The 21,820-nt window shown below is 40.6% G+C and overlaps 1 protein-coding gene across 1 annotated transcript in view; it reads left to right on the top strand.

Moving 5' to 3' along the window:
* The window catches only part of PREP (prolyl endopeptidase), a 177,007-nt gene that overhangs the window by 150,200 nt on the left and 4,987 nt on the right, over nt 1-21,820 (top strand). Inside the window, exons 11-14 of the mRNA XM_065400874.1 lie at nt 6,025-6,161; nt 13,281-13,375; nt 15,934-16,065; nt 19,516-19,672. Coding sequence (XP_065256946.1) covers nt 6,025-6,161; nt 13,281-13,375; nt 15,934-16,065; nt 19,516-19,672 — 521 coding nt within the window. The remainder of the gene's footprint in view (nt 1-6,024; nt 6,162-13,280; nt 13,376-15,933; nt 16,066-19,515; nt 19,673-21,820) is intronic.

Genomic DNA, 21,820 nt, shown 5'->3' with positions numbered 1-21,820 from the left:
TCCAAAATAGGACAGGCTTAATGCTAAGTAAGATTGTCCACAGGCAGACTTGCACTGAAATAACAAAAGGTGTTACACTAAAATAACATAGTTGGGTTTTAATTATGTTAGTGTGTAGACAACCACAGAAGTGAGAGAGAGAGTGCATGGAGTTCAGCTTTCAGATTCATACCATCCTTTGGCAGTCTCAGAAAGGTAGTTTTTGTGATATGGACACTTGTCTGCTTGGGAGCAGACATCCTTAGACTCAGTTCATAAAGATCAGTGATTTTCAGCTTGTATGTCAGAGCTGTTATGAGTGGTCTGCAGAGAGCCAGCTGGTTCTCTGTATTGGTTCTCCTTGTTTCCAGATGCTAAATTTCGTTAAGACAGCTGAAATACATTAAATACTTACCTGATATTACTTTTACAAGTCAGCAATGTATGTAGTTGCCACTATAATATGCAATCAGAAATGGAAGGGGAGACAGTCTATGCAATTGAAAGGGAAGTGGTCCTCAAGAAAATCTGTTAAGATTTGTTTCAGAGTAGCAGCCGTGTTAGTCTGTATCCGCAAAAATAACAGGAGTACTTGTGGCACCTTAGAGACTAACAAATTTATTAGAGCATAAGCTTTCGTGGGCTACAAGAAGTGGGTTGTAGCCCACGAAAGCTTATGCTCTAATAAATTTGTTAGTCTCTAAGGTGCCACAAGTACTCCTGTTATTGTTAAGATTTGGTACATACTGTGAAAAACTGAGAATCCCTGATATAGTCTACTGAGCAGCAATTGGATGGTAGCAACATTTGATCTCTACCAGTCTGAGACTTGATTTGAAGCTGCCACCAAAAGCTTAAGAGGTTCTATCTCCCATTACCAATGTCCTGGCTCATCCAACTTCTCATGATCATTTTTTCCAATACGTTTAACCTGATTTTTTTTTTTTTTTTGGTCAGAAAATTCCAAAGTCAGGGATGGCACTCAATGGTCAGCTTCTACCCTGGTGGGGAGTACAATAGCCAAGGCTGCCAAATGTGACAAATTTTGCATGACATTCCCAGATTTGGTTGCCCTGTCATGCATTCCCACATCTCAGCAGAATGCCCGTGTATGTGGCTGAGCTGTGGGAAGGCAGCAAGCGTTTGCAAGCGGTTCTGCCTTTCTGCTACATCACATGGGGCAGATCCTTGAGTTTCCCTCATGCTGTTCCCTATACTGGAATACAGCAGGGAAGGAGCAGATGGGAGGAGCAATCTGCTGCAGTAGTTGAGAGCAGATGCAGCAGCAGAGGCCACACAGCTAGTGAGGGTAGAAGATGAGTGCTCAAGACTGGCCCCCATTGCCCACTCCAGAATGCCATGTCAACTCCCCCAACTACTTCTTAGTCAACCCCACCTACTTCCCATACAGCACCCCAGCATATTAGCCACCCACCCACCCCAGCAATCTCAGAAGCCTTCAGACAGCCCAGAAACACCAGCACACCAACACCACAGCTGTAGCTATACCTGCCAAGTGTTCTGCAGCTCCATGCCCTACCCATGGCCAATGCTTGGGGGCAGGTGTGTTCTTCATAAGTTGAAATTTATGGTTGTATGCCCTTCAGCTCATTAAGTGATTTTCATAAAATGTCACATGTGGAGCTGCACAGAACTTGTCAGTTATGAATAGAACAAAGTTATAGTGGAGGGCTTGATCTTATTCCTTAGTCTGTGGAGACAGTTGACATCTGAAAGGTAAGGAAGCCAAACTGATACAAAGGTATGCTCGAAGCCAGTTTGCAGGAGCTGGGAAAGCTCATAATGTATATGATACACAGCAGCTTAGAACCTTTGAATCCCTAAACTAGGGGAGCTGGAGGGAAGGAATTGGTACAATTTATTACTAGAGACCCATGAAATTCTTTTTATTTATTTTTTATAATTTTGCATTTTATTTCTTGTGAATTTCTTGTTATATCATTTTTTCCAAACTCCCCCTCCCCACACCGGTGGGTCGGGGCCTGCCCCCCAGGATGGGAGGGGGCAGGTCCTGAGCGGCACTGCAACCCCATGTGTCAGGTCACAATGCCACTTGTTCAAATTTGGCGCGGCCACCCTCCCATCATCATGACAGAGGGGTGGCGAGGCCAGACCTGAGCAGCACTGTAATCCCATGCACAAAGTTGCAATGCCCAGAGCAGGGATCCAGGACCAGCCTGGAGGGGCAGGAGCTGCTGCTGCTGCAGAGTGAGGTTTTTCATCATATGTTGTTTTAATCATTGTTTTTTGTTTTATTTTATATTATTTCACATTTGCAAAAAAACACAGGGCTCTGCTTGCCACTAACAACATAAAATGAGCTACGCTATTTGGTGGATTTCAGAATAGTGTGCAACCATATGTTATGTGCTGTAATACTCATTCACACTGAAGTGAGTGGCTTAATACAAAGCCACTGCCTTGGAATTTCTGTGCTCTTATGAATTGAATCAGCACCATCAGTTTAAGGATGAGATACCCCCAACTTTCCCCCCAGATTTAGCACGATCATGGTAGCCACAAAATCCTTGTCCAAAACTCCAACACAATGGTACTTTAGCCTGTTTGCAGCTTGGGGGAAGATTCGGACCTGACAGTCAATGATAGCAGCGAAATGCCCCATCTCCTGAATTTCCCTCCAGGATTTTTCTGCCTCCACAACAGCTGGCGGCTTAGTGAGGCCTCCCTGCTGCAGAGCTTTACTGAGGGAAATTCCAAACAATTTCCAATTTCTGACTAACAGCTCGGCTTTGTAATGTGTTGGTCTGATCCGCAGCTCTGTCCCAGGGCTGCATTGATTTTAGGGGTGATTGTCCCCTCAGCTGTGCTTCCCCTTTTGAGGTATTTGCAGCAGCTGGTGCCCCTGCAGGCTTAAGGGAGAGAGTTAGGCTGAGAAAACCCAGGGGCAAAAGGAAGGGCCTGTGTCTCCTGCTTCAAGCCTTTATTGAGTGTCTTGTTGGAGAGCTTGGCTGGCTCTGTGAGCAGAATACGGTTCCACCCAACTGCGCAGTTCAGACGGGATTGACTCAGCTCCTCTTTCTCCCACTCTCACCCCCTCCCACCCTCCCAGGAATAAAATAAGCCAGACAGGATTGGATAAACTGACTCTGGGCACCTGGCTTCAGTCCTGGACCCAGTGTAGTCCCAGGAGCTTTCGTAGCCCTGGTCTACACTACAAACTTTGTTGGTATAACTACATCACTGAGGGATGTGGAAAATCTGACCTAACCATCGGCATAAACAGTGCTGTGTCAAAGGAGGGCCTCTCCCGTCAACAAAGCTACCGCCTCTTGGGGAGGTGGAGTGCCAATGGGACAAGTTCCCGTCAGCACAGGTAGTGTCTTCACTAAGTGCTCCAGCGGTGCTGCTGCACTACTGTAAGTGTAGATAAGTCCTTTGGAGATGAGGCTTTCATTTCTGGATGTAGATTGCGATTTCTATTTTTATATTTCTGCCAGATGTCTTGTCCTTGGTTTCAGTGCATTATTCATTCATCTTAAGAATTCTTCATGGTTTGTCTTCTGTATTAAAATTTTGTGAGATTGTAACATCCACGATTATTTAATATCCTCCTGTTCTTTCTTACTCCACTGAATAGCATAAGCCATTTTTCAGTCCATTAGCCTTACTTAGTCAAATTACTTTAGATTTGTTTTGTTCCTCTATGCTGTATTTTCTTCTGCGTTCTTTCCCACCAGGCTATACAGCATCATCCTATTATTCATAGTTAGGTATGTACAGTGCAAAGCAAACAATGGGTTGCATGCTGGCCATTTTGTCACTTCCCACCTATTTCACCACTTCAGCCCTTTCACCCACCACAATCTTGACATTTGTGCTTCTTTAATAATACTCTCTGGTTTGTATTCCCAAACCAATTTGAATTTGTTATAATAGTTTCCTATTAATTTTTTTTTAACCTTGCAAATCAGCCAGTTCTAAGGTCAAGTGTAAATGCTTTTTCTGAAATCCGGATGTGTGTGTGTGTGTGTGTGTGTGTCCCTTACTAGATTATACATTTTAAAAATGTTCAGTAGTCTCTTTCCATCTCAGTGATTTCATTACTGTAAAAGTGTTTAGAGTTAGACCTAAACTGTTAGACCGGTCAAAGATCACTCTGTTGCCTAAAATATGATGTGTGAAAGTGACTCTTCTTCTGATTGGTGAAAAATGCTGTTAATACAAATGTAATAATGCTGTTGTGGCTAATGATGGAACAGCCGTGGGCCAACCCAAGAATATCCACAATAAAAATAAATAAAACATGATGTTTTTCAAACATAAATATTCCTAGATAGGTTACCATGGATTTTTAAAATGCTGCAGTCTGCCGCTCATGGTTAAAATTGTGCTTTTAGGTCCCAAACTCCAGTTGACTTCAGTAATCTAGGATCAATCCCATACAGGGGCTACATTTTTTTTTTATTTTATGATCCCTGTTTAAATACTCATATGGTGTCACGAAATCTCCAGTTATCTAGTACTAACCTAGTCCTTAGTGGGCTATCACTAAATTTTTACCATAAGCTTATCAGTTTCTCCTGTTGCTAGTGCAGCAACAGTATCTGGAATTTTGAGATGTAATTCTTAAAAGAATTATTTGTCAGCTTCTGTCATAACTATAAAGGGAAGGGTAACAGCCCTCCTGTGTACAGTACTATAAAATCCCTCCTGGCCAGAGACTCCAAAATCCTTTTACCTGTAAAGGGTTAAGAAGCTCAGGTAACCTGGCTGACATCTGACCCAAAGGACCAATAAGGGGACAAGATACTTTCAAATCTTGGTGGGGGGAAGGCTTTTGTTTGTACTCTTTGATTTTGGGGGTTGTTCGCTCTTGGGACTAAGAGGGACCAGACATCAATCCAGGCTCTCCACATCTTTCTGAACAAGTCTCTCATATTTCAAACTTGTAAGTAAACAGCCAGGCAAGGCGTGTTAGTTTACCTTTGTTTTCTCAACTTGTAAATGTACCTTTTACTAGGGTGTTTACCTCTGTTTGCTGTAACTTTGAACCTAAGGCTAGAGGGGGGTCCTCTGGGCTCTTTAAGTTTGATTACCCTGTAAAGTTATTTTCCATCCTGATTTTACAGAGATGATTTTTACCTTTTTCTTTAATTAAAAGCCGCCTTTTTAAGAACCTGATTGATTTTCCTTGTTTTTAGATCCAAGGGGGTTGGATCTTGATCCACCAGGAGTTGGTAGAAGGGAGGAGGGGGGATGGTTAATTTCCCCTTGTTTTAAGATCCAAGGGGTTTGGATCTGTATTCACCAGGGAATTGGTGAAGAGTCTCTCAAGGCTACCCAGGGAAGGGAATTAGCATCGAGAGTGGTGGCAGCGGACCAGATCTAAGCTGGTAGTTAAGCTTAGAAGTTTTCATGCAGGCCCCCACATCTGTACCCTAAAGTTCAGAGTGGGGAAGCAGCCTTGACAGCTTCTGATAGCTCTAATTGCCTACTCAATCTTTTGGGGAGCTGCTGAAGCATTAAATTCATTGAAACCATTGACACTGGTCAACCTTATTTGTCACAAGCTTCCTTCTCCTACCTCTGTTACCCTGCTTTCCTTCTTGTGTCAATGTCTAGTTCTAGTATTTTAAAAATATATATATATTATCTTAATTTGTAATTTCTTTCTTATTACTGTCTTTCCTGTTTGTCTCTGTAGCTTATTATATTCCTTTCATAAAGTTTTCAATGACCATTAGTCATTTGAGTAAGTACTATTCAGGGTGAGTAAAGGTAGCAGAATCATACTCTTAATAAGGTGTTTGGTCTTATTTTGGTACATATTTTTTAAAACGGTCAGTCAGGTCAGGGGCAAACCATTTCACACACCTTGTGGATGATGATAGCAATGGCTATTTTTGCAGTAACAAACTATTAAATTACGGGGAAAAGGCTACAGTTCGACAGTTCCCAGACTTCTAGCCGTATAAAATAAAAGCGTAGAAATAACTACTTGTGAGTTTTCATAGTTCCCAGCACTAACAGTACTTCAAACATCTTTCCTCTGTGTTATCCTAGGTTTTCTACCCCAGCAAAGATGGTACGAAGATACCAATGTTTATTGTCCACAAGAAGGGAATTAAATTGGATGGATCTCATCCTGCTTTCTTGTATGGCTATGGGGGTTTCAACATATCTCTTACTCCAAGCTACAGGTAAGCAGGACATTTTTGACAGCTACTGTTCCAGCACCTTCCTCTAAAGTAACTGGTGCTAGCCACCCTTAAAGACAGGTTTCTGGGCTAGATGGACTTTGGGTCTGATTCAGTATGGCAATTCTATGTTTTCTTTTGTGCCTTTGTAAACAGAACAAATTAGCTCATCATCGGGGTGGAGGGGGAGAATTACAGGATGTGTCCAGTCTGTGTTTTCCTTAAAAACATTTGCAGCTCTTCACTTCCTTTAAACTAATGATGTACCAGCTACTGAAAAAGCTTTTCCCAGTGCTAAGTCCATAAGTGGATGCACATGGTTCCAGAAGCTTGCCAATGGGAACTTTCCTTCTCTTTCAAAAAAATAAAATATGATCACTGTAACCTAATAAAAGTACAAACTAGCCTTTTAATAAAATATGACAAGATCTTCTCTGTGTAGGAAGGCAAGAACTGCCAGCACAAGCTACTGGTACAAATTCTCCTTCACTAATACTGTCTATAGCTTCCTTAAACAATTCTGGTACACTATTTTTGGCTGAGAGATTAGCTAATTTCTGAAATCTTTAAAAACATGCAGGAAATGCTGTTCACTTGAATATTATATTAATATTAATTCATTTATAACAGAAAGAAAATCTCAACCTAGCATGAACTGTCTTATTTTAGGTTTCAGAGTAGCAGCCGTGTTAGTCTGTATCCGCAAAAATAACAGGAGTACTTGTGGCACCTTAGAGACTAACAAATTTATTAGAGCATAAGCTTTCGTGGGCTACAACCCACTTCTTCGGATGCATATGCATGTGCATCCGAAGAAGTGGGTTGTAGCCCATGAAAGCTTATGCTCTAATAAATTTGTTAGTCTCTAAGGTGCCACAAGTACTCCTGTTATTTTTGTCTTATTTTAAAAAAGAGAGAGCAAGAGGCCCAGCTAGGAACCCAATATTATTAAACATACCTCGCAATCCTCAATGTGTTTATTCTTGCCACACCCCTATGAGACAGGGAAGTGCTATTATTCCCATTTTGCAGAGGGAGACAAGTGACTTGCTCGAGAGCACACTTGAAGTCTGTGGCAGAACAGGGAGTCAAACCCCAAATCTCCTGTGTCCCAGGCTAGCACCCTAACCATTGGAGTATGGACTCACTTCCTCAGTGGTTTCCTCATTGCACTCAATGGGATTGCTTATGGGCTTAAAATAAAGTATGTGTTTAAGCACTTTGCTGAACTGGGACCTTAGAACATATCTTTTCTGCTCAGTAATACAAATATCAACGTATGTAGAACAGAGAATAAAAGGGAGTGTGTAGGAGGGTTTCTTTTCAAGCAAATCAATGCATCAAAGATCAAAAGTGGTAAGTTTAAAACAGGACTTCCAGTCCATTCTATAGTTCATGAGCCACAAACAGCAGCCTGCTTGACCCATTAATAATCTTTTAAAAGGGAAGCAATGTTTACTTCACCAGCAAGTGAACTCTTATTGTAGGCTTGCCAAGATATGACACTGGGATTATTTTACAGCTTTCATTACAAAGCAAATCCTGCTAGACACAATTTCTTAATAAAAAAAAAAAAATGGCAAGTACAGGATAAAGGAAGATTCTTCAGACAGTAGGTTTGCATCCTGTCACAAAAATAATCTATTATTAAACTGTCCTGTTAAATTTACATGCAATATTAAGAGCTACAGCAGTTTGCTACGTGCTATAATTCTTGCATTAAAGTTGGCAAATCTCATGAAATCCTTTGCAGACCTCATTCTTTCATGGTTATTGTGACTATATATTTTCAGATAGCATTTATAATTTTCTGGTCCTTCATATCAAATACATTGTGTAACAATGGACCATACTCTTATGATGTATCATGAAATTATCTGAATGCTCTTTTCAGCTGTCTTCCAGAAACTACATTTTTAATTTCCTGTGGTTTGTGTAAAACAGAATTACATACACTAAATAGTTTTTAAAAAAATATTTATGTAAAGAAGGTTCAACCAGTGATGTGTTAGTTCCTAGTAGGATGTGATGCACTGTAATATATTGGGGAAGGTGGGGTTGGGAGATAAAAAAACAAATGCTGGATATATTTGATTTAGAGTCTCGCAAAGTACAGTAAGCATGCCTGCCTAATGCTCTAGGCATTTTTGACAATCTTTTAAGAATACACTAATTAAATAGACCCATCAATTCCCCCAGATCATATAAAATACCCAGTGACAATGTTAATATAATAGAAATTAACTAACCCACACACAGTCCCACACTAGAACCTTACATCACTACTTACCAACCCTTCCCAATACCTAACTCCTCATGGGCAAAGGAGGAAAGGAGTGACCTTATAGTGCACCCTGAAAACTAAAAAAATCTGGCTGTTACAGAGTTGGGGAGGAAGTGAATTCCAAAGGCCATGGAGAATGCCAGTCATTCACTTTGTCAGACTGATGGAGGAGATTCAGCTTAGGTGCCTCTGCTGACCACAACTGTGGCCACACGTCAAGCAGAGAAAACAGTTTTAGGTTCCAAGCCATTTACAGATTGTATACAGAGAGAGAGTTATTGATAGATGATGGAGATGAATAGGTCATTGTGTTAGGTGAGTATCACCCTGAAAATATCTCCTCCCTCCTCCATTAAAAATATAGCACTGACTTCAGCTTGTGATGCAGTGTGTGTTTCCTATAGAGTAAATTGATAAACATATCATATTGCTTTTAATTATTCACAGAGAATCCAATGCACAAGACCTCACAAGATTATTTATTATTTACATTGTGGTAGTGCTTAAGAACATCAATCAAGGACCAGAGGCCTGTTATAGTAGGGGTTGTCCAGACAATAACAAAGGAGGGTTTACAGTCTGTATGTCAGGACACGACAGGTGGATGAGACAGACAAACAGGCTGAGTTGAGAGAGTGAAATTACACGACAACGATATAACAGTAAAACAAAACTCAACTCATTTGCACACAATAGGTTGGAGATTGTAGTACTACATAGCCCTTGCCTAAGATATATATGGAAATAAAACTAAATTTAATGAAAATTTCATCATAGTTTTCAGCTTTTTTTATTATTTCTGGTCTCCACTGAATAACCTAGAAACAGAAGGGTTTTATTTTTTGTTAAGATAAATACTCAAGATTTTTATTTGATCTCAGTGCTCCTGTAACTTATCACAAATCCAAGTTTTTCCAGTTTCTTCTTTTCTTCCTGGGGACTCGGTTTTTTCCGTTACCCTTTGTTCAGTTAAGTAAGATGTCACCCAGCTAGTGTTTTGTATTATTGCCTTTTAAGCCTGAGGAGCTAGCCTTGTAGGTTTGTTTCTCTTTGAATGAGAAATTATAATGAAACTCAGAGATATTCTTAATGCAATCTTGTTTATTAATAAAAAATGTACATGAATTTCCTTTTTCCTGATCGCAGTAGAAACAAACGTCAGCAGGTCACTCTAGCAAACTGTGCCCAAGAATCTCTGTCTCTGTGCTTCCCTTCAGTCACACACTCACAACTCTTGCAGGCTTGCTCCCTTCAACACACAGCTTCCAATCAGTCTCTCCTAGCCCCCTGGCATTTTCAACCAGGAAAACCCTTATTAAGCCACCTGGTGGAGCGATGCCCTGGCTATTTGGCCTGGTGCTTTGGGCAGTAGCTACATTGTGTATGTTGGCATTGTATTTTGTTGTTAGCAATCTTCTTTAAATGTATCGTACCCAAAAAGGGAACCACAGCTGTTACTATGGTTACTGCTCACTACATTTTAAGGAAACTACAACAGCATAGGATGAGTTTAGGTCGATAGATCCAGAAGTAAACACAAATAAGTAACAGCAAACCAAAGTCATTAACCCAGTTAGAGTAGTACTTTATTTTTGGATATAAGCATGCATTTTTTATTTTTTTTCTCTCTCTCGACTGAGCAGCTGGATTTAGAACCAATTCTAGTAGAATACACACTGTAGCACTGTCATCAATTATACAGCCTTCATAGTCTGTATAGAAACACCACAGCTAAAAAGTGTGGTAAAATTGATGGCATTCAGTGTGGGCTTGGCAAAGCTTCTGTGAAAATATTATTGAAAACCCACCAGTAATGCTCAGATTCTGCACACCACCCTGAAGGAGGTGCCATGTTTTACCCTGTTGCTGTGTATGTGCCTTTGTAGGTACAGTAGAACCAGTTTCTAGTGTATACTGAAACGTTGATTGTGAAGTAAACCATAAATCTAAATTGCCATTCCTGTTACAGGGCCAGATTCTGTCAGGCCCTTAAGCAAGAGCATAGTGTGGAGGAAGGGCATAATGACCCCTTCCCCCTTTCAGAGCACACATAAGGGTCAGGCAAAATAGCAGCCACTGTGTTCTGCGAAGCACAGGAGTTGCTCCTGCCCTGCTATCTCTACGGCACCAGGGCTCCAGGCACCAGCTGAGCAAGCAGGTGCTTGGGGTGGCCAAGGGGAAGGGGGCAGCACGTCGGGCTCTTCGGCGGCAATTCGGCGGAGGGTCCCTCGGTCCCTCTCGAAGGGAAGGACCTGCCGCCGGATTGCCGAAGAAGAAAATGGCGCAGTGGAGCTGCTGCCAATCGCGATTGCGGCTTTTTTTTTTTTTTTTCCGCCGCTTGGGGCAGCAAAAACCCTGGAGCCGGCCCTGTACGGCGCACAGCCCCCCAAAGGAAGTGGGGAGAAGGCAAGTCCATGGCTTTTTCCTCCTTTCTCCCAACACATTGGCCCACCGCACAGGAGAGAGAGAGTAAGTTGCATCTGTCAAAAGAATATCATCTCAGACATGCAGAGTCTGTGCATCCAAGATTTCTTGGAAACATTTTGCCTCCCTGAAGCAGAATTCCTTACAATCCCCCTCCTATAGTCTGTGGCTAAAGGCACAGTCTTCCCCTAATAAATATCCACTTACAGTGAAGTTGTTCTATGCACGTGGGATAAAATGTTCAACATTTCTAAGTAACTTAGGAGCCTATGTATCACTGAAAGTGAATAGGACCGTAGCCTTTGTATACCAAGGGCAATTGACAGAAAAACTAATGCTGAATAACTTAGCTCCTTTTTGAAAATTTGAATCACAATGACTGTTCTGTTAAAGTTCCAATGTTTGTATACTTTTGGTATGGGATGAATTCCCAGTTTGGATTTGAGTTGTACAAAAAAAGGCACTGATAGTGAAGTATTCAGAAATTGCTTGGGGGGGAGGAGGGATTTGTTTTGGTTTTAGTTTTTTAAATAGCTATGAATAACATATATTGAGTTAGTGATCCCATGCTCAATCAGCTATATCCTGTGATTGGTCACTTAGCATCCAAAAGCAACCTATCAGGTAGGTTTGGACATAAAGACATCCCTTTTGATTTTGTTTGGGATACAAGGAATGAAAAGAAGTACAATAAAATCTGGGAGTTCTTTCTGTGACTATAAGCCACCAAAAATTGATTGCAAAACCACAGTCTCTTGGAGCAGTGTCAGGCTATTCCACATCAACTATCGCAACCTCTAGAAATTAGTCACTCTACAGTTTGGCAAAACAGTGCACTGTGACCCTTTACACAGTATATGTCTAGAATATAAATCTAGTCTCTGACCAGGACATCACAGAGACCTAAGCCTTGAAAATTGATTTGAAACAAAAGAGAGAATTCACATTGCTCTAGGTGAGCTGATGGCTGTAGATAACAAGCCTATTGTGGAGGATTTATCCTTTGGGTGGATGATGAAAGTACGGGAGCCTCTTCTCAATTCCCCTTCTACAAGTTTTTTTTGCTGAAAAGTTTACCCCTGTACATACTGTGCAAGAGAAGTCACCAGCAGGTGTTAATTGTTTTTTAGAGCTATGAAAATATTACTCTTTTTGTAACTACAGACTTACGGACACACTGTAACATTATAGTCTTTTCTGTGATTAACAAAACAACTTGGTAGGTGAGTTCACAAGAATAATTGTGCTTCTTTAGGAAGCATTTGACAGCAAATGCATGGGAAATGACTTTTCAGAAATATTTCTGAATGAGTCTCATAAGTGGCATCAGGGCTTAAAGACATAAAGACCCAATTCTTACTTATGTGAGTTAATAAGACTGATTCATATAGGAATGGAGTTGCCTAGGGGGGGAAATCTGGTTGGGGTTAATTCCCATGTTTTACTATTCTCCTTGGTGCTCCTGGTTTGCCACCTAGAGCTCTGGCTACATTAAGCTTTTGCCTCAATTGATGGGAGGCCTGCTTCCCTTCCTGCTTCCTTTTTGATTGTCAGATATGATTTAAGTGACTTTTAATTAAATCTCTTTTTAAAAGATATTAATGACACTAATATCTTAGTAATTTAATATTGAGATATTTTTATATTACATTAGCTTTCATCCAACATCAGAAAATACCAGTGAGGTCAGCTACCGAAATTTAGATTTTAATGTTCTTATACTGAACGATGTAAGTAAACAAAACAGTTTTGTTTTGTCAAGAACTCCAATGTATAACCACTGGTACAAACATTGGATGTAAGAACATGATCTCTTTTGCAAATACAGCCTTGTAAATGTCAGAGGCAAGTGATATTAAATACAAATTTAATGCCTATTCAAAGACTTCTACAATTCCTAAACAAAGCCAGGCCAAATGGTGGCCTTAACTTTTAGCTCTGGTTCATTTGTTAGCAAATAGGTTGCTTCTCTGAAGTTGCAGATGGCTCTAGACACGGTGGAGGAAGAGTTTAGAGAGTCTACATGGGGGGCATATGTGCTGCAGAGCCTCGCTCCCCACACTGAAGAGTTGGGAGACTGTCAAGGAATAGAGGCATCGCCAGTGGATCTGTGGTTACATAGATCTTCTGGCCACTGCCCTTGAGGAGGGCTATAGGAAGAAGATTGGAGTAGCTTTGCTTTCTTTAGAGAGAGACTCATAGCAGTATCCCCATGGAACACTACTGAGACAAGTCTGGCTACTCGGGCTTGGCACAGAGGGAGGATTTAACCCTTTATATTGTCACATACATTATGCCAGACTCTCTCCTGCATCTAACATACACACAGCATCGGGGCGAGGAGGGAGAAGAGGTAGACACTGGGGGGCAGGAAATGCAAAGTAATCTACTAGCTTTCTGTTTTTCTCCTTCAGTGTATCAAGACTTATTTTTGTGAGGCATCTGGGTGGTGTTCTAGCTGTGGCTAACATCAGAGGAGGTGGTGAATATGGAGAGACCTGGCACAAAGGTAAAGCGTTCTGAGTACAAGAACAAATAGTGGTTTTAGCAGTGATACTGACAAAGGCTGTGTCTACATTGCACAGTTAACCCACGTTATTGGCTCCTGGGTTTAACCTCGCCTGGGTGTGAGTGTCCCTATAGCAAAGCCATTCTTGTGTTACTATGTCCTCAAAGTTTGTGCACCTGCCCACGTGTGCCTGGGGGCCATATCCCTTGGTTCTTTGTGCAAGGATGCTCTGGGATTCTTTTCCAGTCAGTTGTGTCCAGTTGTGGGAGAACTTGTCTGCCCTTCAAGGGAGAAGGTGGGAAGGCATGTGAGTGATGAGCCTGTCCTCACTACAAAGTGAGCAGCTTGGAGAGCCCATGTTCTAACCCACATCACCAGCTGGATAAGGTAGCGTGGGCTTAAAGCACCTCCAAACCTAGGTCACAGGCTTTTCTGTATGGATGGGAGCAAGCTTGAGGCTAAACCTCTGATAAGAGCCCAGATTAACTCTGCATAGTGGACATACCCAAAAATTGTCTGCCTTTCTTCTCTCACTCTTTATTTACCCAGATAGTTATGAAAGTCAGAATTATTGTCAAACAATCAAACTTATTCCTTGCACCTGTAGCTCCCTCATATTATTTGATCTTTGCAGTTAGATTGTTTTGCTTGTTGCATCCCAGTTAAAAAATATTACAACATAATGCAAAAATTTATTTTACAACAAACATTGTGTACGTTTTCCAAGAAAATTATTAGCATTTTTACAAAACAAGATCAACTTTCTGGATTCAATGCAAATATTTGTGAATACTACTATTTATCTCGAATCAGCTTTCCAAATGTATCTAACTGTACCAATATTTGCATACTATTTCTGTTGTTAACCTATGGTAACTAAAGAAGCATAAGTAAGGTGATTTTGCTCAGTATTGCTCTTTCATCGCTTTCTGCTGTAACACCTGTCTGGGACATTTCCTTGTAATTGACTTAAAGATGTAATGGTTTCATAAAAAGAAATAGCATATGCTCAGGCATGCATAATGTCATTGCTAAAGACAAAGTATCCTTCAGTAATTTGAATTTGGCCATCGGTTTTTAATGAGATTTTATCTTGCTATGAAAATGCTTCTTTAGTCCCCCTATTTCCTGTTTAATTTAATATCAGCTCAAGTCTGTTATCTCAATTGCATAATTAGGTCTGTATCTGTTCTTTGTTAATTTCAGAGACAGCTAGTACAGATGTCGATTTGAGTAGCTTTAACTTCATGGATAGGGTCCTGACCTTAGACCAGATCAGAATTATTCAGTATTCTGAGTAAAGCACAGGATGTCTCTTCACTTCTATTTCTCCTCCACTGTTGCAGTTTTGGGAGTTAATTAATATAAAAATATCCAACATTCCCAGGACACCTCTTGTGTGGTCTTTGTGTTGGATGAATTATGTATTCTGCATTTTTAAGAAGTTAGTTATACAGTTCTGCAAAGGGATCTGTACAGCTGTAAAGTCTGCCCACAAGAATTCCTTTACAAGATTGAACATAGCCTTTGCTATAAGGGTACCAGCACTTAATTCTCAATTCCCACCTAATTACAATTCCTAATTAGTATTTAATTACCCAAGACCTGACCGTCCAGGTCAGATAGGGGTGGTATGCATTTACAAAGCTTTATGCAACCTTTGATCGGGAGCCATTTATAGCCTCATATCAAATGAACTTCTTAAATGGGAAAATGTAAATTGGAGTTTTGGTCAGTTGTGAATCCTTCTGTGAATATCATAATTTGGCAATTAATATTATTTATTTTATATAAAAAGGTTGCAGAGCAAGACTGCCTCCCATATGGGTTTTGACATTAGAATTAGAATATCTCTTGCATACAACATTCTTTCTTCCCCAATTTTTTAAAAATTGTACATTTATTTCCCCTTATATGAGCCTTGTTAAAATTGTGTCTAAAAAGACTACAGTAGCTTCACTATAGTAGATTAATAAGAAGACAGTAGCTTTTCAAAATTTGAGCTATCTTAATGAAATGCCAAATTAAGATCTGGCTCTGAAGTCACATTTCTATCATAGCTGTATGTCATCAGATTTGAAAACAAATAATAATAATAAAACCCAGTCAATTACCAGTTATGCATCTGATGTCCAGCAAACATTAGTGTTAGCTTATTTTTTACAGCAGTAAGTTTGAAGTTTTATCTTCTTAAAAGATCATAAGTGAGCTTAATTCTGTTAAAGTTCCATTAAGACATACGTCAAGTGGAATTGTGTGTGGTCATTTTGTGTAAAATTGGCAGTGCAAAGTAGTAAGGAGCATTACCTGTTCGATCCTCAGCATAGATATGTATTATTCAAGATTTTTGAGAGCATTAGAGTCATTGGCAGAACCATCTTATAATTTTTGTGTTGGAAGAGCTTTTTGTTTTCCTTTGCCTTTCTCAGCTGCATCAATTATTAAAATGTTCATGAAGTTGGAATTCATCCTAAGCATTTCCACATACACCTCTTTCTGAATAGGTGCTGTCAAATGCATTTTATAGAACTAACTGTTTTGTTTTCCTTGTGTGATAGGTGGTATCTTAGCGAACAAACAAAATTGCTTTGATGACTTCCAGAGTGCAGCGGAATATCTTGTCAAAGAGGGATATACATCTCCAAAGAAGCTGACTACTAATGGAGGTTCAAATGGGGGTCTCTTAGTGGGTAAGAACTATTTGTGTATTTACTGTTGTGTGAATGCTAGTACGTGGATGGTTTTTCATAAGCTAAGCACAGGGAAAAATTTATAAGAGCCCTTGGGTGTAAAAATTGGTGGCATGTCATTGTGTTAATACAGATAAAGTAATTCAATTCCACTTCAGTCTCTGGTGGCATGGGATATTGGCATTCTGTATCCTTTGGAAAATGCCCATTGTTAAAGGCCACACAGACAATTGCTACCCATAGTCAAATGCATGTTCTTCATGTGTGCTGGAACCTGCCCTGCACAGAATGTGCAACAGAAACTGAGCTGGTGGAGAAACAGGGGGAGATGTTCACAAACAAATATTCTTTTTATTTTTTTTTCTTCTTTTTTTAAGTCTAATTGTTAATGACATTTTTCATTAAAAATAAATTTGGGAAACTTCATTCAGATTCACTAGCAGTTCTCCATGGTAATAGCCACAGATGGTTCAGTTGACCATTGGATCTGCATAGTTTACCCCAAATCCTCATAGTTAGCCATGCAGCTACACCCACATTCTGGCAAGCCCATGGAGAGAATTGCTGCAAAGTTTCCTACTCTGCCTTTCTATGATCTGTTGTTTATGTATGTACACACACACACACACACACACACACACACACACACACACACACACACACACACACACACACACACACACACCCATGGCAATTCTGCTACATTTAAGGCCTTTGTGCACAGATGAGTAACTGCAACATCATTTGACCCTATATTCATTGTAATGAGTTGAAAAGATGACAAGAAACAAATACCTCTGACAAAAATACATAAAAGAAAAATTAAGTATAAATAATGGGCAAATTTTGATTCTCGGAACCAATATAAATCTAGCACGCCATTTATAAATACACCTTATTAATGTATAATTCTCTCACTCATCTTTACTCAGAACAATTTAATCTTAAATATAGAAAGTCCATCTCAAAGAAAAAATTCTCACATAGCCAAATTTGTCCCTAAATAAATCCTTATTCTCTCATGTGCTCTCATCCTAGGTATCAAAGGGAACAAAGGGAAAGGGCTTTTTACCCCACCCTAAACTGGGATACAATGACAAAGGAATAGTTTGGGGGGGGGGGAGGGGAGAATAACTTTGAGAGGAGCATGTTGCAGTTTGACAGCCTAAGGCTACTGAAATAAAAACACACAAGGATTTAAAGAATTTTTTTTTTACAGAATTAATGTTTCGGTTTCAGCATCAGCAAAATTAGACTTTTACGTTCAACTTACTTTCTTTTTGCTAGAAGATATTGTGTATTGGAAATGAGAGCATAAATAGAAAGGGATGTTCATAGTAAAGAGCTATTGGGCATTGATCTCTCTGCAGTTCAAGCACAAAAAAGTCCATTTTTACAGGTGCTTTTGAGAACTCAGTTTAACATTTAACTGGCCATCCACCTTTTCTGGTTTTTATTTGAATTTGGTGGTTTAACTGCTTGTGAAAATATTACTTTGTTTTATGCCTGACTGAACCTTAATGAGCATTTAAGCTATATTCTATCAAAATAGAGCTTTAAAGGCCTGTAATCAGAGTTCTCCAGTTTGATTTCTTTGATGCACAAGGAACAAGAAAGGTTTTTCCTCTCCTTCAGCAGAATCAAACTGCTATGTTTTCGTTGCTCCTTTATTTTAAAATTCTTACCTGTGCTCTTTCTTCAAAGCAGAACTGAATTTTTTTCTCTTGTTACCCAAGGGATTTCAAAATAGCTATTCATGTCCTTGTACAACAGCTATCATGTGCCACTAATAGCTCAGATGCAAGGGCCCAATGCCATTTTTCCTCAGTTTGCATTCACTGAAGAAAAGATTGTTGGCGTTCCTCCAGAATACTGTGTTCCCTTTTAGTCTAATTACTAAGAGGTGACTCTGGATAGGCTAAAGCCATAGTTTCTGGCTCATTCAACTGCAAAACAAGATTTCCTTGTCCTGCACGATGGAATCATAGTGTGAGGCAAAGGCTTAGTTGGCAGCACAGCTGCGGGCTAAAAAGGCCTCTTCAGACAAGGAGGATCCCTGTACTGTACTGTTTGACCTCTTGTACTAGCTTTAATAAACAGTTACGGGATTTTGTGGTCTTTGGCTTCTGTACTTGCAATTCAGGAATTTGTTAGCGAAAAACTCTAAGATTCTGTGGAAAGGGAAAAGCCTGTAGAGAAAGCTGTAGTGTCAGAAACCAGTGTGCTTTAGCTCTAGTGATTAGTCATGTGCACTCCTTAAAGTGGGGCAGCCGTTATTCTTTAAAAATGCCCTATAGTAATAGGCAGATTGGAAGCATAAGGAAACAAAATACAAGCATTCTTTAAAAAATGAACTCCTCCCTCTGTGATTACAACTGAGGCCATGTCTGCAGTATGGGGACAATTGCATCATAGCTACAGTGTCAGCATAACCCTGTAGTGTAAGTGCAGCCTAAAGCAACGGAAGGGTTTTTCCCACTGCTGTGGGAATGCCACCTCCCCAAGTGACAGTAGCTAGGTCAACAGAAGCATTTTTCCATCGGCCTAGCTGCATCTCCATGAGGGGTTAGGTCGGCATAGCTACAACGCTCAGGGATGTGGATTTTTCACACTCCTGAGCACTATAGCTATGTCAACCTAAAGTTCAAGTGTAGACCAGGCTTAAGTCAGAAATGATTATTTATCAGAGTTCTTTGGCTTGCATATAGCTGAAAAATAAAGGAACTACTATGTTCATGTAGCAATAAAAGAGCTTTATGGTGCCGTTTCACCCATGGAGAGCAATAAACACAGATTTGTGCTTTCAGTTTCTTTTTCCTGATAGTGATATCAGAACATTGGAGAGTGCCAAACTGTAATTCAACAAACCAATATCTTTATTATGTTACCAATAACACTATTATGTTACCAATAACAAAATCCAGTTTGTTTGTCAGTAATTACACTCTTGGGCTGGAATTTACAAAGGAGCAGAGAAAGTCAGGTGACCAACTCTATTTCAGTGGTATGTGAGCACCTAACTCCCTTCGACTGTTTTAAAAACCCCATTCTTTGTTTACACTGTTCATTTGCCTCAGTTTGGACAATGAGAATTAGTGAATTCACTTACACACTTGTTTTTAAGTCAGTTTCCCTTTGACTTTCTTTGCACCTAAACCAAAGCCCATTGAAGCCATTGGAAGTCTTCCCTTTGACTTCAGTGGCTATTGTGGCAGGCATTTTTAGTCAATGTTTGTGTTTCAAGCACTGCATGGGGGTATTTATTTTTTAAAACAATTGTTTTAACTGGATTTTTCCAAAATGTGTAAAATTGCCATCCGTAAGTTTTACAAAAGCTGACATTACAAAATTTAATGCTGAGCCAAATTTATGTTGACTGTACCTTTTATTACTGCCCTTGATTCCTCCTTTAGACTTCAGTGTTAATAGAATTGTCTTGCTGTTTTTAAGCTGCTTGTGCTAATCAACGCCCTGACCTGTTTGCTTGTGTGATTGCTCAAGTTGGAGTAATGGACATGCTTAAGTTCCACAAATACACCATTGGTCATGCCTGGACAACTGATTATGGCTGCTCTGACTATAAAGAACAATTTAAATGGCTCATCAAGTAAGTGCCTTTTGGTGTTTTTAATGAACCGACTGGTGTGAATGTTCTATTGTGCTGTAGCTGACTGGTAATTACTGAGTGAAGTCTGACGATTTTAAATGGCAGTTGGCAGTCATCAGTAACTAAGTATTGTACAAATTAATTTCGCCTTCACCCATGTGAACTGAGTAATGGTATGGATCAAAATGACTTCATTAAATGAAAGCGATAAAGTAGGTGAGGTAATACATTTTATTGGCCAACTTCTATTGGTGGAAGGGGAGACGCTTTCGAGCTTCACAGAGTTCTCCTTCAGATCTGGGGACAGTACCCAGAGTGTCCAAACTAAATACAAGGTGGAACAGACTGTTAAGCATAAGGAGTTCACACATGCTATAAGAGATCACTTAAAATGAAGTAGGCAGTTAACACGTAGTTGTACGACAACAGAGGGTTAGCAAGCAGAAGGGTGTGTTACAAATTGTGGTAATGAGCCGTAAAACCATTGTGTCTGTTAAGTCCTTGATTTTTAGTGTCCAGAAAAGTTATGAATTTGAGGGTATGTCCACAGGGTTTGAACTCACACTCAAACCTGCCCCCCCCCTTCTGCCTGTGTACAAATCGCACTAACCCAGGGCTTGAACCTGGGGTCCCCGGACCCCATAGGGGTGGAGAGTCTGAGTGTAAGTCAAACTGGGACCAGGGGTTCAAACCCTGTTGCTTTCCAATGTAGATGTAGCCCCACTGGATTTGTGTTCTGGGAGTCCGCCAAAAGTATACCACAATCCCACAGGCTGACTTTCTGTGTCCTCTGGACAATCAAGTTTTCCCACACTGCACCATGAACAAAAGGCTACAGCCAGCCACATTTTGGGAGAGCGCTAGGAAGTCTGGGATATGGATGGTTGGACTTGGTCCCACATAATGCAGTGTAGACACTGCAGCCCCTGGTTGGGACCCAGGGTTCAACAATTTCTAACTTGGTATTTCAAATGAGTATAGATGCTCAAGCCCTAGGTTAACAAACCCAGGTCTGCTATCTAAACTTCTACTAACCCTGGGCTTATATTGCAGTGTAGACTTACCCTAAGAATATGTCCACACAGGGATAAAAGCCCTATGGCATGGCCATGGCTGACCTGGATCAGCTGACTTGGATTCAGGCTGCAGGGCTAAAAATTGCTGAGTAGATGTTCGGGCTTGGGCTGGAGCCCGAACTCTGAGACTCAGGATCTTAGCGCTCGGGCTTCTGCCCAAGTCCAAATGTCTACACAGCAGTTTTTCAACCCCAGAGCCCAAGCACTGTGAGCCCAAGTGGGCTGACCCACGCTAGCCGTGGGTTTTTTATTCTCATGCAGGGGCATACCCTAAGTTCCCATGCTTGACTTTTTGAGGGTGTTGTGCAGATTTCCTTTGAGGATGAGGACTGAGAGGGCAGATACGGAATGATCGCTTTGTGAAAAGTTTGCCTGTGGGTGATAGGATGTTTTTGTCTTTCATCATTTTTTCTGTATGAGTTCATTCCAGAGCTTAATGATTGTCTGGTTTTACCCACATAGTTTTTATTGGTGCATTTAGTGCACTGAGTGAGGTATACCACATATTGTAATAGGCATGTGTAGGACCCAGGGATCTTGAAAGGTGTGTTGTGGGGGGCATTGATCATCGTTGCAATGGAGATATGTCTGTAGGTTTTGCATCTGTTCTGGCAGGGTCCGGTGCTGCTTTGAGTGGGTGTGTCCTGGTCTTTGGGGAGCTTCCTTCTGATGATGAGCTGGGCAAGGTTAGGGTGTTATTTGAAGATCAGAAGAGGGGATTTGGGAAAGATTTCTTTCGGTATTTAGTCCTCATCAAATGTGGGTTGTAATTGTTTGATGTTACCCCATATGGGTTGTAGTATAGGGTTGTAGGTGACAGATAGGGGTGTGCAGTCAGTGGGGCGGGGGGGGAGGGGGATTCTGTATTGAAGCAGGTTCTCCTGGGGTATTTGGGTGGTCATGTCAGGGAACGGATCTACTTCTCTGGTGGAGTGTCCTTGTTTAGTGAAGGTGGTGTTAAGGTGTGTAACCTGGACTTTCTCTTCAGAGCAAATTCTGGTATCTGAGTGCCTGGCTGTAGATAACAGCTTTCTTGGTGTGTCCGGGGTGGTTGCTAGATCTGTGGAGGTTA

This window comes from Emys orbicularis, chromosome 3, assembly GCF_028017835.1.
Source record: "Emys orbicularis isolate rEmyOrb1 chromosome 3, rEmyOrb1.hap1, whole genome shotgun sequence".
In the NCBI taxonomy this organism is placed as follows: domain Eukaryota; kingdom Metazoa; phylum Chordata; order Testudines; family Emydidae; genus Emys; species Emys orbicularis.
This window is presented reverse-complemented; position numbering and strand designations above follow the sequence as displayed.